The 25,998-nt window shown below is 43.6% G+C and overlaps 1 protein-coding gene across 1 annotated transcript in view; it reads left to right on the top strand.

The window, feature by feature from the left end:
• The first annotated feature begins 3,679 nt into the window (after positions 1–3,679).
• The window catches only part of PTPRF (protein tyrosine phosphatase receptor type F), a 252,979-nt gene continuing 230,660 nt past the window's right edge, over positions 3,680–25,998 (top strand). Inside the window, exon 1 of the mRNA XM_082483326.1 lies at positions 3,680–3,782. Coding sequence (XP_082339452.1) covers positions 3,698–3,782 — 85 coding nt within the window. The 5' untranslated portion in view covers positions 3,680–3,697. The remainder of the gene's footprint in view (positions 3,783–25,998) is intronic.

The raw sequence follows: 25,998 nt of genomic DNA on the forward strand, positions 1-25,998 counted from the left end.
AAACTCAAAGCTGTTTTTACAAAGCCATCTGGAGCGCTCAGCCTCAGCCTCCTTTTGGGTTACGTGGTCTGAAGTTTATAATATTGCCAGGACCAGATGCAGAAGTGGCAATGAGAATGTACGTGTGTTTTTTGAAAAGCCTTCTTCTACAGTGTCTGGGTTCCCAAATGCAGCATTGGTTGTGAGATGCTAGCCAAAGCAGGGGGATTAAAGGAGGCCTTCAAATGAAGGGACTTGGTGCACAGGAGAGAATTCCAGATGCAGGAGAGAGCAGCCTGAAGAGGCGTGAGGTTGCTGGGGCAAAAGAAACACTGAGTCATAAGAGCATTAGTTGTCTTGTTGCTGTTGGACTTGATTTCACCAAAGCAATACTGACTACCGTATCTGTTGAGCTCATTACCAAAGTCTACCCACATTATTTCGTTTCAAGCTGCTTTCTGTCTTATGCTGCCTTTCTGCCCCAGGAAAGGAAGCCTTTAGCCTTGGTTCGAGATGGCTGTTCAAAACTGTCAGAGTAACACTGGCCTTCTAAGGGTTAGCTGAGCTTCAGCTAACACCCTGTCACGTTGCTTTGAATACTGGGTTGTCTTGTTGGGGGAGAGCACCTCCCTTCAAAAAATGGGAGAGCTGAACCACTGGGAGAGGCTTTTTCGTATTTTCAATTTCAAAAGAGAATGACAGCTACTGAGACTTATAAAATTTTTAAACATTCCAATTTAAAGGGCTTTAAATATTGAATGCAGACAACTTTTCCATAGGCAGAGCACCCATGGAAAGAGGAAGCGGCAAAGTTTGATCCTGTTAAGGGCCAAAGGTGCTCTATTAACTTTAGAGGGACAGACAGCAGTCTTGCATAAGAAAATCTGGCTTTTCTACCAGATGGTAAATTATTATAGAGCATTAAACAGTTGCAAAAAGATCAAGTCTATAAAGCATCTGGTGGGGTAGCTGACAATTCATCGGTTTTGCATGATGCATGTTGTATGTATCTCGTGGGCTTGAGAGGAAAGTTATAAATCTGTCAAGCTTGAAACTGGAGAGAAGCTTGCTCACATTTGCTGAAAGAAGAGAGAAATCGAGAGACAGAGCTATTCTTTAGCTGAGGGTTTTGTGTTCCTGAGAGTTACTCCTGAATGAGGGCTGTGGAGGTGCCATTCATGTGACTTCTGAGCAATCTGCACTCAGGATACACCATTAGATCAGGCGCTTTTGTTGTTAATGGAAGTGAGTGAACGGGGAAAAGCTCTCTGAAAGCTATTCATCCCCAGTCTGGTCTGATACATACCTAAAATGTTTTCAGCACCACCTGTAAAACTTGTTCTCTGTCCTAATCTGAGAGAGTTTGACACACATCGTTAGTTTTGACACGGTAATTTCAACCCTTGGTGGTTCCCCCCACCCCCTGTAAGAAGAGCAGCTTCTGAAGATTCTGGCTGCTGTTGAGCCAGATGTAATGCCGCTTAAACTGTGCTTCAGTGGGTTCGCTTCTTGAGGCTGCGCAAATTAGCACTGCGCATGCAGAATTTAGAGACATAATCTTCACTCTTAATCCAGGCACTTCTTCCCGTTCCCATCTGGGGCACACCTGGAGAGCTGGCTAACACCGGCCAAGCGGCTTGGGGACCGAACGGAGTTTCCCGTTGGAATAGAGCTTATGCAGCTATAAAGATAGAACTATCTATCTGTCTCCGTGGTGTAAGACTTGTTAATGGTCCTTTTAGTAATTCTTTGGCGAGAGATGAATGAGGATATGGAGGTTGGAGAGCAACAAAGAGAACGGAGTGTGTGGCTGGTATGAAGAGCCTCTTTTGCAGTATTCAAAATCTTGCTGCTGAGCTTACTTGGATTTATGCTTTCTCATTGAGATAATAAAAGCAGGATGAGATGATCAGTATTCTCTCTGCATCTAGGTTAGAACTAGGTTATTTTATAAAGTATTTTCGGATGTCTTGGCTGTAGAAGACATTGCATAAATAAAGATTTCTCTGTATTGTGTGATATTATAACGTGTGGAAAGATTTACTGTGCAAATACAGTAACAGAATGGAGAAGAATCATGATCTGCTGTTTGTTAGTACGATGCGATGTAAATATTTGCCTAGGTAGACTCTCCTGAGACTTCTTGTGGATTTCCCTGAGCACCGTCGTTGCTGGCATTCTTTGAACACTGTGTGTTTGTCAGATGTAAACACGTTTGTAACATATGATGCTTCCATCAAAAGCTTTGTTTTTCTCAAAAAAAAAAAAAAAAAAAAAAAAAAAAAAAAGGAATACCCTTCGTCTTCTAAAACCCCAGCAATATGCCGAAATACCTTTGTTAGAGCAGTCTTGAACATGTTTTTGAAACACGAATAGAGCAGTGGGTCACGCCACGTACAGTCTGCACTTGTAGATACTTTGCTTCAAGGATACTCATGGGATCCAGAATCTTACTTACATGTACGCCACTGGATACCTCATTTCACCAAGGCACTGTTGAAGACTAGGGAAACCTTCAGGTCTCAAGTCCTGTGCCCTCTGCAGGCTGCAGAATCTCGGGCTGGCATCTGCCAGCATGAGATTTTTTCACTGTTATACTGGATATATTATACTGGTTATATTATACTGGCTGTATTGCCAACGTTCCATACCTCTTGGAGTTTAGCGAAGGAGAATCTCATCGACTTTTGAATGACTCTTGAGCTTGCGTTGAGATGCCCAGCACTGAAAGAGTGAGCCCCCGTCCCTGCTGAGCTCTTCATTTTGAGGGAATGGTGCTTGCTAGCTCTTTTAAAATCTGTCTAAACAGGTAGACCTTGGACTTTCAGGTGGAAAGTAAAATGAGTATATTCCCCTGAAAAGATAAAGAAGGCAGATATAACGAAATTGTGTTCTTTTTAAATACCTGCCTTTTCTGGTTGGGTTTCAAGGAATTTTCTGTATTTCTGTATCCAAGCAGATGCCCAAGTTAAGCCAAGATAATTTGCCTTGGTTTGGAGGAGGAATATCTGATCCTCAATCCTTTTAGACAGTCCTCCTCTCTCATTTTTGGGAGCTTGAACCTTAGGTGTTTCCTCTGAGTAAAGCTTCTCTTTACAGACGCTCTTCTTAACCTTCTGCTGGGACTCTGGTAGCCCTGTGAACTGACAGCTGATTCAGTTCAGCTTCTGTTTCTCCTGCTTGGACCCGTTGAGACTTGACTGGTGTACACCAGCCCAGCTGGATGGGCCAGGCTACGCTTATCATGTAGTTGACTGCAAACCACCCTATGTAAGCAATGAAGCATGTCTCTCTTGGGCAGATGGATGAGGAAGAGTTACACCAGCTGAAGTCTATTTCTTTTATTGTAACATAGAACTTCAGAACTGTTTGTTGGGAATAACAACTAAAGGATGTATTAATAGCCCATAATAGAGACTGGACATGAAGATAAACTTGGAAATGGGTATGCATTTGTGCCTCATGACCCTTGAAAACAGCTTATTGGATTTGGGGGCATCAATGTGGAGCTATGCTGCCCAAGAAGTTAAATTTAACTTTAAAAGTGTCTGTAATTATATCTTTACAGTGTAGTTTGGTTTATCAGCAGTTAATCTGTGTATCATATTTGATCATTTTCCTTTTCGTTTCTTGGTTTGCAGGAGTAAGTCGTTGTCTGTAACACTGGATGTATTGACCACTTGCCTCAGACTGAAGAGGACTTGCTCTACTTTGGAATATGGTGCCTAACTTCTGTGTCCCAGTACTCACTGTGCCAGCAGCCATCCTCTGCTGCTTGATGCTGCCTTTAGCAGGAGCAGACAGTAAGTAACATTCAGTTTCGGAAAGCTTGAATACCTTGCAAAATTTCTCTCAACAAATATTAAACCTTCTTGGTTTGTACGGGGGAAACACCCCCCACCCCCCCTCAATCTCTTATTTTCCAATGTGCGCAATGCAGATAAACAGTGTGTGTGTAAAGGGGCACAAGTAGAAATGAGAAGGCTGCCAAAATTTATTCAAGCGCAAGAAGAGTTTCTGTAGTAGCTGCAAGATCAAAACCTGACAATTTGATTTTTAACATGTACGGATGAGTAAAGAAAATTGGGGGCAGAGGAAGAGAGAAATATTAGGGTCACAGTAGTGCCTGTTACTTTATTTTCCTTGTTCTTTTACCAGCTTTTGTAATTTATGTGGTACTGAGACCTCTCTCCTGAGTCAGCAAGTGACTGAGAGCCGTTGAGGAAAGGGTGCGAGGTTTTTACCTTCTGGTGTAGCTCTCCTACACCTGTATTTCAGCACATTGCCTTGTGGTCGTGCTTTAAGCTGTTGTGTCCATGCCTGTTCCCCTCAGGATTACAGTGCTGCCGTGACTGGCTTTGATCAGCCCCGTCCAGGCCAAGGAGAAAGCTGTGCCCAAAACACCCTCGTGGACACGCAAGAGGAGAAAACTTGGCTGATGGTGGCCCACTGAAAATACCTTAAAATAGGAATTTCCTATCAAATGAGTTATGCAGCGTGCAGGAGTTCTTGTGGTTCTTTGCGTAGTATTGTTTTTTGTAACTCACTTGTGTGTATCTGCTAGGTTATCCCCAGGTATTTGTGCGGCCCCTTTCCCCTGGTTTTTTGCCAGTAACCGTTTTTTCAGAGCAGCCAAACCTTTGCACATTCATTGAAGACTCTGGCAGTTGGGAATGCTCCGTGCCTTTGAAAGCACCCAGGGCTCCTGGGATGCCTGAGTCACAGCAGAGAGGTGACCGTGATGCACCTCCTGAGCTGCCACCAACCATCTGCTTCTCACTTCAGCTTTAGTCACCAAGTTTATAATTAAGATGTAATTTTGTGAAAGTTGGGGGAGATCTTGATTCATGTTAGTAGGAACCTGGCTGAATGGAGAAGACGGGTTGGGAGTCCTAAATGTCCTTGATTGATGGAGGAGGAGTAAATTTAGAGAAGCTGGAGAGGAGACTGAAGGGGGGGTGTGAAGAAAGATACAAATTCACTGGTTTTGGCGTCACTAGGGATGATTTGCTCAGGAAGCCCATTAGCATGTAGTCTGTACGAGTCAGAGCTGCCCAGTTAAACTGGGGGCAGCAGCCATCTCCTTCCTCTGCTTTCTTCCCTGGCTGCTGGTGCTGCTGGAAGATGCTTATTCAGATCACTTTGTCTACACATTGTAGCCCGTTTTGGAGTCTGGCACAGAGAAGTCTATGTTTAATGTTTGGAGGCATATAAAAATTCCCTGAGGTTCATTATCTTTATCCTGGCCCCTGCAAAGGAGAGGAGCATCACTCCATCAGGTGTGCAGAAGCTGGTCGAGCTCGAGGTGTCCTAGAACAGTTCTTGGCCCGAGGATAACTTGCAGTAGACATGGTTTGCTAAATTTGTGGAATACTTCCACATGCTTAACTTTAACAAAATTGGCTCTGTTTCACAGGCCCAGATCCAAATATTGGTGTCTCAGATGTGCAACACTTCTGTGTTGAGAAGCGAGCGTATCTGTACGTATGCCTTTTTCTCTGGTGCAGACGGACTCTGAATTACTTTTTCCTGATCTGGAAGGCAGATCTGGAGGACAGCAACCTTTTAACCGCCCCAGCCACCACGGATTAACCGAGAGTTTCCTAGGATGGAGAGTGTTGCTCTGTTCATTTTAGCAACTTACAGCTTTTCATTATCTTCCCCCACTGATTCTTGCTGCCGACTCTCAGCGGTGGGGAGCTGTGTGAAAGGGCTCGCTCCGTGCCTCTGCAGGGGGGGAAAACAATCATCCCCAAACCCTGCGTATTTCATGTGATGCAGACGGGCAAGATATACAGTAGCAAGTGTGTCATTGGGGAGCCCTGGTGCAGGAGAGGAGTGGAGGGCAAGGGGAAGGTATGATAATATACGCACACCAGAGCTTACTACAACAGCTAGAGAAGGGATGCTTGAAAGGAGCAACCACATATGCACCCTCTTCAATTTTTGTGGTCCCCTAAGCATCCTGTTGTCCCAAAGACAGTTTATTTGTATAGATTCCTGATATAATATGACTGTTCTTGGGATTTCACTGTGGTTCTTCCTTTTCCCCATTGCAGCGCTGTTTGGAGGCAGTGGGGAGGGATGGGTAGGCTCCGTATCTGCAAAGCATTCCTACATTTCCCCAATTAAAAGCAACGTGATAATGGGAGCAAGGTTATACCTGTGCTTGAATTCCTGGAGTCAATCTGCAAAATCACTTTTTATAGGAACGGTGAGGATCGAGGGCAGGGAAGGAGGGCTGCGATGGGCTGTGCTGCATCCCTGGCAGCAGGTTGCCACGTGGCTCCTGGCCGGGTGCTCGGGGAGCACCCGCAGCCACCGGGGCTTTCCTACCTTCCCCGCCTGCGCTTTGGAGCTGCTGTTGTCGCAACACATTTCAGCATCGCTGCCGTAGCTTCCTGACAATTAGGCAGCTGGCAGATAGCTAGACGTTAACGCCTGAGATAAAACAGATTGAATATGTATCGCCTAGCGCTTGTGCGCGCCGCGATGCCTCTCCTGGAATTGAGTTCACAGGAGCTGTGAATAACGTCAGCGCTGAGGAATTGAAGGGGCATCCAAAGGTTAAACGTGTGGCAGTATGTCAGAAAAAGAGGGGCTCTCTGGGTGACTCCATGCCAGCAGGATGGGAGCGGTGGTCTCCCGGCTGCTCTGGTGGGATGCGGGAGAAGAAGGTGAGCGGGAAGGGCCACGTGCACGTGAACGGTGGATACAGAAGTGCCAATTTGGCAGAAAGCACTTTCAAATCCTCCCCGGCTTTTACAGACTGCAGTAAGAAATTATTAAATTTTCTCTGTGATCTGACTGTGTTTCTGTCAGGGTGACCCTAATTCCATTAGAGCAGCTCGGAGCTGATTCAGGATGGCTGTTTTACACTTTCTCCCTCAGCTTGCTTGTGTTGGGTGGGTTTTTTTTATGCACTCTGTGCTTCTCTGTCTGTCAGCTTTTGATTGTGCATGGGAAAAATGGCTTTGCAGATTTCATTTAATGTTCAGTTCAATTGTCAGCTAAAAGATGCTCTTTTCCAGCTTTTGGAACTATGTCATTTACTCTAATAAAATAAAAAACAACAACAAAAAAATCCCCTCTCAAAACAAAATGCAGAGAAAACAGGAAAAAAATCAATACTGTCATCAGAAATCATCAGCAATGTGTTTTGTTGTTGGCTTGGTTTTTTAAAAATTAGGCTTTGTTTTTGAAGTCCCGGGCGCAGCTTCCATTAGCCAAAGGAGGAGACTAGCTGACCCATCCAAAGTCTTTTCTACCCAAAATATATCTTGGTTTGTCTTGCACAGAATTTCAAAGGGCTTAAGGAAGAAAACCACTTCAAAAGTGACCTTGTAGAAGGAAAGAACTAAGGCAGTATTAGGACAACTACCTGTGAAGTGATACGTGGTAAACAGACAATTTGCACCTTTTGATTTCTAAAGATAGAGCAAACTTGGCTTTTATTTGAGGGGGTGGGGGAAGCTTGCGGTGGTGAGCTGGGGCTGGAGAAGGCAGGTCTCTGGCTCTCACCACCTCTGGTGAGCAAGGACCCTAAGTCTGAAGTGTCTCAAGGCTGCCCTGCCCCTTGTAAGAGATAGTTGCTTTATATAGAATCATAGAATGGTTTAGGTTGGAAAGGACCTTGAAGATCATCGAGTTCCCACCCCCCTGCCATAGTCAGGGACACCTCCCACTAGACCGGGTTGCCCAAATGGTCCAAAATGCATGTCTTACGGGTTGGGGTTTTTTTCAATCAACTACGTTTCTTGGATGCTAATAGGATTGAGGAGACACATTAAAAAAGAAAATAGGAAAGTGAGACATTGACAGTTGTTGAAGGTTGGGAAAAGGAAGAATAGTGATGGCCTTTCTGGACACGCAACTCCAGGTGAGCTCTGGTTTGCCAGGGATTTTGCATTGCACCTGAAGTGCCACCCGGAGGTTTTGGACAGAAGAGTGCTGGAGCGCTTGTTATGGCACTCAGTTCCTCTTGTGCCCCAGCTCTGCTGTCCGCCGCCACTGTTCTGTGTTCCTGGGACCCGGAGTAGCGTGGCAGGTTTTGACTCCCCGATTCAGCTCTACCTTCTTTGCTTCATAACCTGAACGATGCCTCAACAACAGTTCAACCCCAAATGCAGCTGCTCCGGGCCACCCTGCGGGATGGACTTGCTGTAGCGCAAGTGTGGAAAAGAGCTGCTTTGCAGAGCTGGGCAGCAGGGTCCCATCCCAAAAGGTGGACCTAAGGCTTCTCCGCTGCTGCTGCTGCTGCTGCCTTGCATCAGTTTCTGCTTCCTGGTCTCTTTGTTTGCATGCTTGTCCCCAAACACTGCACGCAGTGATTACGTGTAATTGGTACGATCGCATCCAGGTATTGCGGCACAGGTAAATGCTAATTTTCTGCAATTCTACCTTGACAAATTCCATCAGCGAAATGAACATGTAAAATACTGTTTAGGAAAACCCCTGTACCTGCAGCATTGGGGTTGCATCATTAAGGGCCAAGTTGAAATATTAACCACAGTTATTGCACAGCTTTATTTTTGGTGTCCTTACGCATCATGTATATATTTAGGTATAAATGGGTTCTTCGCTTTTCTGTAAAATATCTAAATGCTGCCTGGTTGTAACTGAATATTGCAGACATCAAGGTAGGAGGGATGCTGTGAGAGCGAATGCCACGTAGAGAGTAGACGACAGATCCTTTTCTACATTTATAGCCATGCCCCTTTTAGCTCCAGCACTTGCAGGAATCATGTGAATTTGTTTGGGTGGCTACCTACAACAGGTCACAGCATTGCCATTTCTCTTTTTTTATTTATTGTTGAAGCTAACATCATTCATCAATCAACATCAGCTGCTAGGTCAGAGGTCTGCCTAGCCCCAAATCCCTTACCCAGCCACGGTCAGTACAAAGACATATGAAGGATGTAAGAACAGCATAAGTATATAGTGGTCCCTTCCTGGTGTCATTTTCCAGCCTTCAGCGAGTGGTGGCTCCTGAGCCCAGAGAGGCGGTGGTGTAACTTCACACAAGCTCACTCAGGGTTTTGCTCTCAGGCAGCTCTGAGCGTGTCATCAGTCTTCAGGGACATCCTGGGGCCGGTGGTTTGCATGAAGACCACAGCGTAGGCTCTGACTTTTGCCTGTACCCCATGGTTCCTTGTTTAACCCACGTACTGCTGCTGTGCAGGGCGAAGCAGTCTCACTCGCCTTTCGCATCGTTCAGACTCAGCTGCGTACCCAGGGTTACTCTCTTGCCTTCACAAGGGAGCTCCTGTGTTCAAGTGTCCATGTAAGTTACGCGGCACAGCGGCAAATGTTGAGGGGCTGATATATTTAATACACGTTCTTTGAGAGACAGCGCGCTTATGGGCTTGGTGATATAGAAAAACAGTAAAACTACCTGCTTAGAATTTTATCTTCAGTGTAGATTCATAGATTTTAAGGCCAGAAATCAGATCAGTGTAGTCGTCTACTCTCACCTGCGTAGCACAGGCTGTATAATTTCAGCTAGTAATTTCTGCGTCTACTTTTAACAGCTGTGGATGAGCTAGCATGTAGCTTTTAGGAGGCTATCAAATCACAATTTGAAAACTAAATGGTAGAGAATTTACCTGTCTTCTATGTGATCTGTAAAAATGGCGAGTAATCGTTACTTCTACGCATCGGTATTTATTTCAAGCTTAATTTATGCTTTTTTTTTGGGTTCAGGCACTGGATGTTGTAAACTGTGTCAGTTAGGCTGGAGACTCCTGCTATTTAATGCAATCTCCCTGAGAAGCGAGTTAGAGTGTAAGAGTTAGACAAGCTGAAAGTTTGTCCTTTTTGTTGTAGAAAAATGGGTTGGTCTCGATTTTTCTGATCAGAGATAATTTTGATAGTTCTTCACTAATCTTCCAGACTTTTCAGTATGTTTTTTGAAGTCAAGGGACCGGGACCAGGACCAGGACCAAGCAGAGAAGTGGCCACGTCTTGCCACAGTACAACGGCACTTTAGCCCTTTTGTCCATAGCATTGAGCTGGGAACACGGTACTCCGCAATGACCTTAGCGTGACCTGGGTTTTTGCTCATGGATATCTGCCCTTAAGTACATGAAAATGCATTTTGCTGGATCCCAGCTCATCCAGTCATCTGAGTAATTCTGTACCGGTCATCTTCCCTTGCTGTTATTAGCTGACTACCAATCTCGGTAAAGCTTACCCTTTACTTTCCAAATCTTGTTGCAAGTTAGTCGCATTTATTCCCAGAAGTTAATCAGTTGTGACTATTTGCAGAGGCTGCTGTGAGTATTTTAAGGAGATATTTAAAATATCCTACAGCAGCGATGGTGTAGGATACACCATTCACCTACAGCATTCTTTGCACATGGAAAGGAGTGCCAGGAAACTGATAAAATAATATAGTTTATCATGCTGCTGCTTGCTACTAGTAGTACTGACGTCAGATGGGGGAAAAGTATGAGGTCTGCTGGAGCTTTCAGTGCTTTAGCTGAGCAGTTGTGAAAAGCAATGAAGTGGTAATAAGGATGCTTTTTTGTTTCTTTGATTATCTGTTTGTTATATTGGTGCTTCAGAATGATACTGTAATATAAGATGATCAACTCATTTTTGTGAACAACCAAGAGTATGAAATTTGTTTGCTCAAAATGTTAGTCAATCTTTTTTGATGGTGAACATGTTTGGTTTAAAAAGGGGAAAAAAAAAAAAGAAAGCATCTGTTCATGGATGCTTTTTCTCTGGTAAGATGTCTGTCTTTATATATCAGTAGCTGAAAAGCAGCGGTGTACTTTTAATTGAATGCTGTATTTAGTCCCTTGTGAGAATCAGTGCTTTGCCTATGCCAAAGACAAATCTCATTTATTTTGTTGGTGTGAAAACACCGTAGGGTGCTTACTGAAAATTTTATGTCGTAGAAATGTCTTTTGCCTTGCACACTTTACTGACATATGATTACTGAATTAAACCAAAGCACATTTTATAGTGGACGATGGCTTTGCATTTGTATATGAATTGTAGCCTGCAATGCTAGCCCTTGCCCTGAACGTCAGTTACGTTTGGGCTTTCTCTCACATGGTGTTAAAAAGAAATAATTACAGAATATATTCAATTTCATGTAGTAGAGGCTGGTATGAACTTGTAGTCCTGCTGTGCTTTTCAGATGGCCCTTCATTGCATGTATTTCCATTTTTTTTCCCTAGTAATTAACAATACGACTTCCAGGAATGTATTTTGTCAAATTGGATTGAGACTTAGTACCTGGTCAAAATCTAAAGTAAATGGGAACGCCACCGTTTTCCAACAGAGGTTTGTGGCACCAAGGGTGACCGTTCTGAGTCGGTGCTCTGCATAAAGTCCGGATGTCAAGAAGAGGTTTGGACTTGGTTTGTCTCTGGTATATGGTTATCCTACTTGAGCCAATGCTGGTTTCTCTGGAAGTAGCCATGGTCTCATAGAAAAGACCATAGTCAGTCCACTGTTGGCACTGATTAATACTGCAAATCTGAAAGGAAGATTGCACTCAGGGAATTCTTCTTGCTTGCTTTTGCTGCTTTTCTTGTATTTTTTTTATTATAAACTCTGTCTACATGTGATGACTTTGTTGGTTCACCTCAAAGGTGACTGATAAAAGCCCTTGCAAGTTAATTGCCACGCAGGGAGGAGAAGACAATGACTCTTGAGCCTCCGTACTTAGATATCAGAATGCAGAACACCTATGTTTTCTTTGGATTTATTTTTAGCCAAATTAACTTCAACTGTTAGTGCAACTGTTGTGTTACTTCTGTTCAAAGGTTACTTTGAAAAAGGGGTTTTAAAGAGGCCAGGAAATAATTATTCAGCAGCTTTACTCGTATAGGTCTTTTGTCCCTGAAAAACTCAGTTTGTAATAGCCATTTTGGGTCTTGGCATTAGCACAACTGTGCCTGGCAGGTGGGACGGTTCATTTGCAACCGCTTGTCAAACCCAGTGGGTGGCTTGCGCGGGTGGGAGACGTGAGCAAGTGGCCAAGTTCTTGTTTTCGTTGTGGGGCCATGTGTAAGGCAGAGATGGCCCTTCCTTGGTTTCCAAACTTGAAACTGAAGTTCTCTCCTTTGAGGTAAATGTGAGAGTTGCCATGCCGTGGTTTCAGAAAAGAATTTCAATCTTTGTATTTGAAAAAAACCCACAGCTTGGAAGTGAGAAAGCTGTAGGTATATTGTACTTACATGGTGTTTAATTTACAAGAGGGAAAATTCATTGGAAAAAATGAATGATGAGTAGTGAAAATCTTGTGAAATGCCGAAAGCAGTTAAAAGACTGATGTGATGGTGATGATTGATGCTAAATAGGATTAAAATACATAAACAGAAGCTTTCGGTAGTTTCAGGATGCAACCTTAGAGAATTGACCTTACCTCGTGCGTTCACCACGTTTGATTTATAGGACATTTAATAAATAGGGGGGGTATGCTAGCAGGGGGAATCGGGAAAATCTGAAAACAGAGAAAATACTTTCATATTCCCATGTAAAGGACTGGGAAGCTTTGTCCTGGCACAGTGCTCTCATCCTTGGCGTGCTGTCTACAAAGAGTTTACTATGGCTCTCAGGAGGATGACGAGGGCAGTCCAAGAACTGGAAGAGGCTCCCTTTGCTCCTGTTTGATGTAACAGGTAATGGTCCTGGCTGTTGACTTGTCATTTATGCATGCTGTATATAAACTTCCAACATACACTTTATGCTCCATTACACACAGTTTATCAGGATTACACAAAGTTCTTTAGTTATAACCTGTTGTTTTCAGCTTTTTATGAGTTTGTTTCATGGCTGAAATGTGCCCTGCGTGGTCTTCAGCCAAGGTTCAAGTTGGGGGGCTGTATTTTGAGTTGGATGTTTGTTTTTTGGATCTTTCTGCAAAAGTGGTCTTTGGATGCTCTTAAAACCAAAAAGAGTGGAAAAATACTTTTGTACCCTGTAAAACAAATGTGGTGTTATTCATAGGTCTCAAGTCTACAATGTCTGTGAAAACATCTAACATTACTACAGATGCACTTCAGCAGTCAAGAGAAAATGGAACTTGATCTGTGGAAGGGAGTGGCCCATAGAAAAATAAGCTGCTGAATAATTTAAAGGGGATTTCATGCTAAATCATCAGGTGCATATGAGTAAAGGATGCTGTCTGAGCTTGTGTGTAACTAAATTGCCCATATATTCATTCTGTGAATGTAACCAGAGCTGCTCTCATCTCAGCCCTTCGAAGACCCAGAGGTGCACAGCGGAGGCAGTCCTCCAGTGCGTAGCCTGTAACGTGGGCAGAGAGAATTAATTCACATTGACACCGTGGAGTTTGTGTTCTCGTGCATTTGTCTATTTCTTGAGGCAATTGTGCAAACAAAGAGTTTTCTTTTTTTGAAGTTGCTCTGTGGTTGTACTGTGGGCCACAAGGGTTTGGACTTGTCTTTCTTGACGATGCCTGTTGAACCTTGATTCTGCCATAGTAAATGCATGAAACATTTAACATATTTAACTGCTTAAGTTTGGGTTTTTTTCTCAAACACTAAAATACGCTGCTCTTCCTATGGCTGCAGAATTCTGTGCCTTTATTCTAGGAGCAGGGTATGATTTGGGTTTTTTTTATGCATTAAGACAGAATCTTTGGGAATATGTGTTGTTCAGTCGGCATCTATGCACTGCTCAACGGCTTTTCAATTAGACACGCAGCCTTCTGTTGCAGATAAAGCATTTTTTTGAGGCAAATTTAGCTAACATTTCTGGCATTGACTTTAATCTGTAGTACATTGCATGAGAACAGTTCCCTGTGTAATTTTTGAGGAATTTAAGAAACTCCTCTTAACGTACAAAGAGTAATATGCAGTATACCGCATGGTGTTTTCCAGGTTTATGTCAAATTGCAGAAGAGACAATGAATTATTTTGTGTTACAGTCGTTGCTGGATTGTATCAAACTCAAGGTCCATTTATGCCAGAATTGCCCCAACAGAAGCCTCCAACCATGACCAACAAACGCTACATGTTTTAGGGAGGTGCAAAAAGAAAGATCCCATACTCTTGCCTTTTCTCATCCCACCCTAATTAGTTTCCATTCCCTATGTAAAATTAGAAATTGTTGTAAGAAGCTGGACTTTTATTATTGTTTCTGTAAAGCATTATTAATTGCAACAACTCTAAATATTGTTATATCCACATGGGCAAAGGAATAATGCCCAATGTAGATTTGTCAAGGTCAGATCAATCTAATTTCCCTTAATGACAGGATAACAGGCTTTGTGAATGGAGAAGCAGTAGATGTCATTTATCTTTAGTAAAGCTTTCAGTGCTCCCTCATGAGACTTTTTCTTGTGAAACATCTGCTCATAGGGTGGGTATTTGGCAGTTTGGTAGCATTCAGCATTTGCAGTAATGATCTCTCTGATAGAATAGAGAACATGCTTATTAAATTTGCAGGCAACAACAAGCTGGGAAGAGCTGCAAGCATGTTGGAGGACACCATTAGAATTCAAAATGATCTTTACAAATTGGAGAAACTGTCTGAAAGGATGCATGTCAATAAGGAGAAATGTGGATAGATGTTTGAAAATAGGAGTAATCAGCTACATAAATACAGAATGAGACACAACTGCCTAGACAGCTGGTATACAGAAAAGGTCTTGCAGTGCTAATGGATCAGAAACCATACAGGAGTTAACAATGCCATGCTGTTTTGAGAGGGACAGACAACACAGTGATATGCAGAAATGAGGAGTACCATCTTGAAGACAAATTAGATAGTCTTTCTACTCTGCTCATATTGATAAGGCCTCCAATGAAACAACATCTCATCATGAGCATCCCACTGCCAGAATGGAAGGACTAATTGAGGACAAGTCAATCCTCCCTGCCCAGTGGGAGAAGAAATAATGTGCTTAAACTGCAGCTGGGAAGTTCAGGTCAGGCATGGAGCAACGCTTGCTGACATGAAGGATCATTGAGCACTGAATTGAATTTCCGGAGGAATTTCTGGAATCTCATGTACAAACAGAAAGTGTCCCTCATATAGGTTTGCCAGTGTTATTTCTTAAGTTGAAGGTTTCTTTATCTTTGTTTATGAACCAGGAAGGTACAGGCTCCCAGTCTGTCGTCTCTAGGTCACCTGATATTTTTATCCTGTCCTTTTTCATCCTCCTCTCAAGTGACAATCACTCTTTTCCATCTGACTTTGTAACTTTGTGAGAAAGTGTTTTCCAAGCCCTTAGTCCTCCTCAGTGCTCTTCTCTGGCTTTCTAGCTCTCCTCAAAAGGAGCTCATGGGGACATTATGGGGGAGACTATGCCATTAACAAAATAAGACTTAAAAACATCCTCTATATGTAGTTTTCTCATGAACCCTCGTAGGTTTGCTATCTTTTTGCCCGCATCTGTGCACTGTCTAAAGGTCTTTCAGCTGCCTGTTAGGATGTGCGGTTCATCTTCTGAAGCCATATGGTTAACTCAGCTCTGCAAATTGTAACAGTTAGTTCTGCTTTTGTCTTTTTTTTTTTTTCTTTCTTTCCATCTATACATGTTATGTATTTATCTGTAGGTGGTTGTCTGCCCTGAGACTTTATCACACTCTACGTGCGTACAGAGGTCTGTCTCTGAACTTTCACGGTTGCAGGAGCTTTGCTGCCCCATGGCAGGGAGTCTTGGTGTATGTACGGCGGTTGCTGCCATGACGCATAAAAGCCCATCTCTGTCATAGCACCAAATGCCTCTGCTGTTCTGCAGGGATTGTCAAGTAATGGGGTTGATGTGGTCGTGCCGGACTGTATAACGCAGTACCTACTGCAGCAGAGCCGGTTGGTGGGTGATGCCTGTCGGACCGCTCCAGGAGAGTGATGCTCCTTGCTGTCTAGAGCAGTGCTGACCAGCAGCCCTTGGGGGGTTTGTGCATTGAAACAGCTTCTGGCAGCAAAAAAACGCTTTCGGGGACAATTGCAAAGGATGCTGTAGGTCTTATAAGACCTTCTGACTAAAATCTGTCTTAATGCCTGTTTGCGTGTATGAAAGGGAAAACGTATTAAAAATGTCTGTTTCTGTAGAATAATTTTAATGTCAACAGTAGCGGAAAGGAAGATGTGTAGTGTTTATTCCTTCTCCTTCCGGTAGTTATTCTTCCTGTGAACAACTGTGCATCAACCCACGGGCTTCTGTCTGCTGAGTGGAGTCCTGGGACTGTATGGGATGGGAGTGTGTCATGCTTCATGCTAAAAGGTTTCATTGTGTATTTGTTTTGGATAAGGAAAAGCTGTTTGCCCACCTAAGCTTTTCCTTTCCTGTGTTTCGTGTAAGAGCCATGTACTTCTTGGAAAGCTTTCTCAAAAAAAAACAGATCAGAGGAAATTTGTCTTTTTAATGAATTGATTTAAATCAAGATGCAGGCCATTACATGAGATCCTGAATTCTGGAAGCTCTAGCCATTATGTTGGGGTGTTTTTTTGCTGTCAGGCTTTGGCTTCAAACTGCAATTATTTTTCACAAGACCAAGAATGAAGTCTGTTGCCTGTTATGAATAATAGAGTATGGTAATATCACAGCTATATATGCAAACTCTGCAGACTGGCAGCACAGCTGCTAAGCGTTACTTTTTAAAATATGTACAATCTTTTGTCAACAGAATTAAACCCAGGAACATTACATGGTTTGTTTCTGCATGAGGGTGTTTGGTAGGGAAATTTAATGATGAACCGTTCTACATTTTGACCTTTAATTTTTTTTTTTTTTTTCTGAGGCTTTGCACCTTCCAGTGAATTGGGGAGATTCTCAAATTAAGACATGTGGAATCCTAATGGCCACCCTGACATTTCCTAGGCCTGGCTGGATACCTGGGCTTGATTAGTTTTCTAATGTACCTGCTCTGCCAAGCTGGAGAGGCTCACACGCTCTGCAGCTGAGCTTCCTTTAAAGCGATTGCACTGTAAACCTCATTCCAATTAAAAGGTGATGCTGTTCTGGTAATGGAAAGTTGTTTTATTGTTCCTCTGCCCTGATATGCATGCGAGTGGAAGTCTTGTAGGAAAGTGTTATCGCTGTTGTTTTTGTAGTTCGTTCTTATCTTCCATCAGTCTTCATATACAAAAAAGTGAGAAATGCAGCATGCCCAGCTGTCTGAGGGCGAATGTGAATCAGCAAGATAAACCTTCAGAGGGTGTAATGGGCCTGACTACAGATGATCCTTCAGCACTCTGCTACCATCCTGTAGCCTGTATCTTGTGTTGAACCACAGGCAGCAGGAGAAAACGGGTGAAAATACAGCAAAGAACGCACGGCAGCCCTTCATTTTGGTGCTGAGAATGGAATGATACACACTCGGGCCACCTTCTTCTACTCTCCTCCTCGTACCTAGGGAGCAGGGAAATCAGAGAGAACAACCCAGGAATGTGAGAAAGTAAGAAATGAGTAAATGTGAAAAATATAGAACAGGCTAGAACAGGCTTTGGAGTCCTGCTGCTTAAGAGAAGATGCAGACAAGCGCTCTCCCGAAATGCCCCAGCAGCTCCTCAGGTGTTTCTGTGCTCCGTTTCTCTCACCTGCAAAAAGAAACGCCGACATTAGCAGATCATTGATTGTGTCTATGCTGGCAGAGGGTCCCAGAACTGATTTATAGCACTTATTCAGCTTTCAGCAAGCAGCAAATGTGTTGCTTAATTATTCATGGCAGATGTATTATTGCAGGAAATTAAGACATCAAGGAAACAAGTAAAAACTATTACTGAATAGAGCTATAAACAAGGTAAGGTGGAAGGAGATGCAGGGGGACAACGCTGAGACGTTAAAGTAACCTCGTGCTCGGGAATGTTTCGTGCCTTCTGAAAACAATCAGTTAAATTCCCAAATCTTTAAGTGATCATTCATAGTATGTAATTAAATACTCTGTTAGCTAACAAGTTGGGTTTAAATTGTTACATTTGTCATCTAAATTATCACATTTGTGAATGTGTGAAACCTTCCTATGGCTTCTTTCAGCATATCCACTTATGTAAAGATACAGTTCTCTTTACGTCTTCGACTTTCCTGGAAAGATTTGGCATTTAACTTGTGCAGTTATGTTAAAGCAAACATTGACTTTCTGTACCAAAGAAACTGTTTTCTGGGTCCCTGGGCTACTGGAGCAGTGGTGTGGGATGCCACCGCAGAGAGCGGGACCTGACACTCCGTGCTACTGGCACTAGATTTCCGTTGTCTGAAACCATGCTACGGACAGCGGTACGCATGCCCAGCTCTTACTGATGGTACTGCATTTATTCAAAGATTTATTCATGTCTGTTGGTCACCTCTGCCATGAATCTGCATCTCATGCCCCATCCTCACACAGAGCCCAGAGCTTTTGGCTTGCTAGAGCACCAGCATCTTCATGCTCGTCAGGTGGGGTTAGGAGGTGTCTGGTGTTTGGCCCCTGTCCTTTATGCGTGGAGGGACTTTCTCATTTAGAGTTGCTCCAAGTTCCTGTTAGCTTTAAACCTTGCAGATTTCATGACAATTTTTCAAATGTGTCATCAGTAACTGACCAAAACTTATTGAGAAAGAAGTGGTTTAAAGACGACCCTTTCCATTTGCAGAGTCTAACTGAAGGTCAGTAATGAGTGGTGTTCCCCAGGGGTCAGTACTGGGTCCAGTCCTGTTCAATATATTCATCAACGACTTGGATGAAGGGATAGAGTGCACCCTCAGCAAGTTTGCTGATGACACAAAACTGGGAGGAGTGGCTGACACGCCAGAAGGCTGTGCCGCCGTTCAGCATGACGTGGACAGGCTGGAGAATTGGGCAGAGAGGAACTTTATGAAATTCAACAAGGGCAAGCGTAGGGTACTGCATCTGGGGAGGAATAACCCCATGCAGCAGTACAGGTTGGGGGCTGACCTCCTGGAGAGCAGCTCTGTGGTAAAGGGACCTGGGAGTCCTGGTGGACAACAGGATGACCGTGAGCCAGCAATGTGCCCTGGTGGCCAAGAAGGTCAATGGCATCCTGGGGTGCATCAAGAAGAGTGTGGAAGTCATCCTCCCCCTCTATTCTGCCCTGGTGAGGCCACATCTGGAATATTGTGTCTAGTTCTGGGCTCCCCGGTTCAAGAAGGACAGCGAACTGCTGGAGAGGGTCCAGCAAAGGGCTACAAAGATGATTAGGGGATTAGAGCATCTTTCTTATGAGGAAAGACTGAGGGACTTGGGTCTTTTTAGTCTAGAGAAAAGAAGACTGAGGGGGATCTTGTCAATGCTTATAAATACTTAAAGGGAGGGTGCCAGGGGGATGGGAACAGTCTTTTTTCAGTGGTGCCCACTGATAGAACAAGAGGTAATGGGCACAAACTTGAGCATAGGAAGTTCCATCTAAACACGAAGAGGAACTTCTTTCCTGTGTGGGTGGCAGAGCACTGGAACAGGCTGCCCAGAGAGGTGGTGGAATCTCCCACCCTGGAGACATTCAAAACCTGTCTGGACGCCGTCCTGTGCAACCTACTGTAGGTGGTCCTGCTCTGGCAGGGGGGCTGGACTAGATGATCTCCAGAGGTCCCTTCCAACCCTGACCATTCTGTGAATTTCTCTTTTTAGAGTGGAATTATTAGCCTGATTAAAAAAATTATAGGGAGCATCTTTAAGTTGGTGTGTAACCTCAGGCTTCCAAGACTTTCCATTTCATTACTGTTCATAAGCTTATTATTTTGGTACATCTCTAGTAATTTTTCTAGCCCTTTACTTTATAACTTCAGTTATGTAGTTTGAAAAGTAATAATATTACAAGTCCTGGTATGGAGGACTCAGAGCAATTTTAAGGCAAGCAAATGGGTGATTCAGCACCATATCACAGAGAGCGTGTCTACAGACAGGGTTACTCTTAGAAATGTCTTTTCTGTAGTGCAAGTATACAAAGTGGCAAAAATTCTGAAGCTGTCATTATTCATAGTCTTTCCAATTTAATGACAAAATAGCCTTGTGTAGTTCTGTTCCTATGATGGGGGAGGTGTTGGAGTCTTTGCAAATGTAGACTGTTTGGTGTGCGAATAGAGGAGATGAAAAGGAAATATTCTTTAACTTGTCCTATAAGGTTAATTTTCCTGGCTCTTGCCAGCATGGTATATGTGCAGCACACATATGACCATAATGTACAATAGGAATTGGGCAAAAAAGAGATCTTGCAGGAATCTGATACTGAGTCGTAAACATTGAGGAATATGTTGCTAATGGGGTTTTATGAAAGCTTGCTCTTCTGTGCACGTGCATCTCAGGATCGCCCAAACAGAGCTTTGCTTGCAGACCTAATCAATTGGTTCTTGAGCCGTTTAGCTTTTTTAATTACTCTTGTCAAAGTGAAAATTATGTGAAGGGACTTGACTGTGCAATTAGCTGCCGAACGTTTTCTGCAGCAATAGTGGGAGGACAATACCAAGTCCCAGAATAGCAGTAGATACAACCATAGGAACAAATCTGCTTCAGCGAAGAAAGAGATATTCTAGTAACTAATCTGAATGAAAGATAATTTATTTTTTAAATATGCATATATTCACAGATGGGAGCAGAAAAGGCTGTTTGTGTTAGAAATGCCTGTCTCCAGCTGAATGCCAGGTTACTTATCACTTGCTAATTTCCCTCTGATTTGACCGCCTTCATCTTGGTAAGTGGAGGTGGCCCCTCTGCCTGCAGTCAGGGCTGAGCGTGTTACAAGAGGTCCCAACTCGCTGACCTCCGTGCTGCTGGGCAGGGCATGCATGTGACTAAATTTTAGGAAAAAAAAGGTTCCTCTTTCCTGTGCTGCAACTGTGGGAGAGTGCACGGTGGGTTTCTTCTGTGGGCTGCAAGTGCCTGGTTAGTGTTCATTCAATGATCTATAGATCATCTGCTCCGACAAATTATATCTCTCAACAGCTTCACACTAAACTAATCTAGGCATTTAAAAAATAAATAAATGAGACAACGTCTATAAAGAGCTCCCATCTAGTGAAGTGGAGCAGTTGGAGCCTGATTAATGAATCCCATTTACCAGCCTGCGTGTGTGTGCATCGCTCCCCTCCACCGAGCTCTGTCACCCAGGATGGCCCTTGTTGGACCACGCCATCCAACGCTGTTGCCTCTGGCCGGGGACGGGGCTTTCGCCTCTGTGGTTGGTTGGTGGCCACGGTGCAGAAGACAAAGCTCAAGCGGGATGTCTGTACTGCTGCCAGTACGTTGCAGGACCTGCGCCCTCCCCCTCCCGGCTCTGCCGTGTCCAGGAGCACAGCGCAGTGGCACACCATGGGGGAAATGTGATCTGATCCATTCGGTGCTGGTGCCCCTCAGAGGTGCAATGCATTGGTTTTCACCAAGTTAAAACAGTGTTTTTACAAATGTGATTAAAAAATCCCGTTTAGATTTACCGACTGTGTTAAATCACTGAGCGGATGGAAGGGACCTGTGCCGACTGTGTGCCGACTGACCGAGCTAACTCTCTCTTCCCGAGAACAACGCGGTGAGGGCAGCTGAACAAATCCTGGTACTCGTCCTCCTGTGTTTGGAAATGCTTAATAGATTCAAAGGCTCAGAATTTTAATGCAGCTTTTTTTTCTGTATTGATAGAGGACTTTGAAGTCACTTGAACGTTTTACTGAGCGTACATGCCAGGTTTTAAGTTATTTGTAGCAGGGCGCTTGATGATTTCTGGTCTTCATTAGGCTGTGTACTGGAAGGTCAGTCTGGACGCATACGCACATGCCTAAAATAATTTATTCTGCTGCCTTTTAGCGCCTGCTGCACCTGGATGTGTAACTGGAAGAGGAAATTGCTTCTTTTGGATAGTGAATAACAAATGAAATTTCTCCCAAGGCACAACATTTTTACAAGGACTCAAGTTCCAGGACCATACATGGGTGGGACTTTTTTTTCCCCAGGAGATGACGGGGCCAGACCCAGCAGCGCTGAGACGTCTGTTCCTTGTGGAGGGGTTTGAAAGCAGGTGAAAGGGCTCAGAAACCAGAGGAATAGTTTTACTGGGTCTGAAATAGTCAGCACATCCACTTCTGGTTTTGGATAGCTAGAGGCAGCGGTATCTTACGAGTATAGAAAGTTATTTTTTTAATGATGTAGAATACATACCCTGGGTGTGTGTGTAAGCTGGCTAGAGTGAAGTCAAGGAAACCAACACATTTCAAGCTTAATTGTGTTTTTTTGAGCAATTGGAGAACTCTTAATTATGCAATAGCAGGTCCTTTTTGTGTGTAATACCTGTTTTATTCAGAGCATGAGGCAGAAGGGCTTTGGGAATGAATGAGCAGTGTGCAGGGAAGGGCACTGATGGGGTGAATTGCCAGTTTTTCTTGCTGAAGAAGCTGGAAGGAGAGTAATGAATGGGATGTGGGGCTCTAGGAGGAAAAAGTCTCGTGGTTAAAGCAGTTTTTGGTGTCCCAGAGGTTTGAATTCCAGAAGCCATGGAGATGTCCCTAATTGTTAAAAGGGAGCAAATAGAGATGTCCCTATAGAGGGAGTGAATTTTAAAAGAAAGTGATAAAATGTAGCCTAAATGCAGAAGATGGTGCGACTCCAAGTGCATCATGAGAGCATTTACTAAAGGGACAAAACCACATAACTTTCCAGGTTACAAAGAGTGACAGATTGTCTCTAGTGCATGCCATGGTGTGAATGTTAACGCTGAGGTGCGTGTTACAAATCCCTCGGAAGAGCAATGAAGAGCTGCTTTCTGTTCTGAGATTTGATAAAAAATATGGAGAGACTGAGACTGGGCTGTGAGCCTCAAGTTTTTAAGTTGCAAAAAGGGTGAATAGGAGGGAAAAGCTGCATCTGCCTGGGGAAATTTGAATGCCTTTTCTCAACGTGTTTGCAGATGGATCACCTTACAGGTATGCAAGAAATGTTTGCATTTTTGAGCTCCAAGAGGTGCTTGAGACATGCTGGTCTCCCGTCTTCACCTCCCTCCTCCCCCTTTGCTTCTTGTGATTTAACATTTTTGAAGTTCTTTGGGGAGTTACACTTTGTCCCTGCAATCATTTTTGAATTATAAATGATTTTTATAAGCGAATGCTCTTGACTGTGGATCGGCAATCTCCGTAAATTATTTGGTGGGATACTTAATTTGAAGTTTCTTCATTGCTTATGACAAGATGTTTCTGCTGCTGTCACTGTTGATGATTCATAGCTCAAGTGAAGTGCTTAGCACTTCAGAAAACACGTAACGCAGGCAGTTCTACTCATAAAGTCTTTCCATCCTTAAAAAAAAAAAAAAAGAAGAAAGAGGTCCCATGAGAGCTGTGGTGGACTGTGTTGAAGTGGTGCGTGAGGCTTGTCTGCGGGGCTGGAACTGCAATGTGGAGGGGGAGGCAGGGGCCCTTCCTGATGTGGAACTGGCAGAGAAACTTCGTAGTTCCTTTATTTTCTCCTGAGCAGGCAGGGGAGTTTGCCAGCCTTCTTAATGTTCATGTGTGTGTGCAGGGGTGCTCGTTGCGATCCTGTATGATTTGGGGTGTTCTGCTGTAACAGCTGGGCTCACGGTGCGGTATTGAGGGTTCTGGCCTCAGCCATGGGGTATCTGGGTGGGTGATGAGAAGGAAGTGGAAAGTGAAGAGGTCTTGCACCGGTTAGAGGAAAAAAAACATAAAATGGAGTATTGAAGTACTGGCACCATCTGGATGTGGCTGATAGTGTGCTCGGTGTCTGTGTCAGAGCAAAAAGGGATCCCTATTAGAATTATGCAGACACAAACCTTTTAAGGGCAGGAGGAGGGAGTGGCTGGCTGCCTAAATTCCTGCTGTTTTGCCATTACTGATGTTTTCCCTGCAAGAAGCATCAATGAGGAAGCCTGACAGATGGCAACAAAGGGAGCAGTGCAAACAAGGGCACTCCTGCAAAATAAACGTTGAGCTTTTAACTGTTTCACTAAAGTGTTTAAAACACATGTAAGAATTTGGGCAGAACTACACAGGCATGTTACAGTGGTTAGGTGAAATTTCAGAGAGGAAAAAAAAAAAAAAAGCAGCAGTGGTGCTTGTTTTTTCCTCAGCCAAGCTGAATTCCAGGGATGCCACCGAGAGCAGCTGCGCGCCCTGAATGCTGATGGGCAGCTGGTGCCGGTCGCGCTCCCCCACCAACTTCCTTCATTTTTCAAGAAAATTCTCGTGTTCTTGTTTCAGGCATCGCATTATAGGAGTGCATTTGCAGCTGTACGAGTTCAGTGAAAAGGAACAAAATCATGAATGAGCCGGAAGGGTTTGGGAGGGGGGAAGCCTGGCTGGTCTGGGCAGGTGGTGTTTGAGAGCTATGTACTGGCAACCAGTTTGGGGGTAGAGGAAAATTCACTCGTTCCAAATAGTTATTCTGGGTTTTGGTTGGGTTTTAGCTCATTGACTGCTCTTGGTGTCATGGAAGGGTGGAGTAGGCTGGGAAATTGAAGGGTTTGTTGCTGGAACTGGGCGAGGTAAATGTAAGTGGAGGAAATTGTAGATAAATTGAGAAGATCACGATGTGGGCTGTTTATAGACTCGTGTCTTTTAAATCTAAAGCAGAGTTGTAGCTGCTGCGTGTTTGAAAGCACTTAAGGTTTGAGTGGACCATAAAAATGTGTGCAGATGTTCTTCCTTCTTGACTCGCAGCATTTAGGATATTCAAACCACTGCGGTGGCTTTCTTCAGAAGTTGTTTTGTGGGGATCTCCACAGTATTTTAAAACCAAACCAAGGCTTTCTCTCCAATATGTAACCTTCACTAGAGAAACATGTAAAAAGAACATTCCAGTGTGTGTTTTTGCAGGTATAAATTACATCATTTACATTATAAAGAGAAAGCCTTTTTAAGTCAAAAGCAAAAGGAGGCGGAATGGAAAGGTGAGCTTCTGCACTTCCACCTCATTACCTGATCTGTGAATGCTGGGTTTCTTACCCCGGCTTTGTGCTCGTGGGGTGGCAGGCATGAGTTCAAGCTGAATTTATGCTGGGTTTGACTGATTTTTTTTTTTTTTTTTTTTTTTTTTTTTTTAATGTTTGGAAATCACTGATGTACTAATGAATGCGAACTCAATTTAGACCCTCACAGGACCTTCCGTATTGCTGTTCATCTGAAATGCTGACACAGAAACTAATCTGTTCTTTTTTAATATTAAAGAACAATAACAGCTTATTTAACACCGGATGAGTAAGAGGCTTCGGTAGCAATGCACTCCAGTGAAATAACGAAGGTATTTCTGTGAACTGCTCTACATCAAAGCTACGGAGCAAGATTTCTCTGCCACGGTGTGACCTCTGCAGTGCTTCAAAGTGCCGGCGCTTTGCCCATCAGCCAGCTCCATGTTTTTACTTTGACTAGTGGTGCTCCTGCTGAAACCACAGAAAAGAACTTTTATCTAAGCACTTCCTTAGGAAAACTTTTCTTTAAGTATACGGACTTTTGAAATCAAATGCCACGAATGTTTTTTCAGTTGCCATATGAGCACGCTTGGCAGAAATAGAAGAAACTTAAGTATAGGGGAACTTCTGGGAACCTCTTAGGGAAGAAACTCTCCCTCTTGGTGGTTTCTGCAAAACTAAATGCTCTTTCAGTGGTATTCATTTTTGCTCTTTTGTAGTTGTGTTGCATGTGAACTTGTGTGTTTTTGATGTATCGCTAATGTTTTAGCACTCTAACTCATTAAGGAGCTCTGTCTCTTTTGTTCGTGTGAGTTGTATTTCTGTGCATTGTGTCATGGAAAGTGAGAGTAATTTATTGTCTCTGTTAATGGGATGTGTGATCTGGATCTAAGTTCTCTTGAAACCTCCGTAAACCGTAATAGCCAGCCCGTTATCAGTTAATGCTGGCCAGTATCACTCATTTTCCCTGCAGGAAATGAAAATGTTCAAGCATTAGACCAGGGGCCTAATCCACTTTCCTTCCTGTTCTTCCTCATCTCCCCATTTCAGTCACGTGTTGCTTTGCTCTGGAGACAGTTTGCATTCCGTGTAGGTTGGGTCTCAGCTTAATCTGCAAAGCTGTTTGTTTCCTGTGGATTTTTATGCATTGGTGACTTTCCGAACAGATGATGTTGGTTCAACCCATCAGCTTCAGGAGCT

Source organism: Vanellus vanellus, assembly GCF_965231255.1.
Source record: "Vanellus vanellus genome assembly, chromosome: 5".
NCBI classification, from domain to species: domain Eukaryota; kingdom Metazoa; phylum Chordata; class Aves; order Charadriiformes; family Charadriidae; genus Vanellus; species Vanellus vanellus.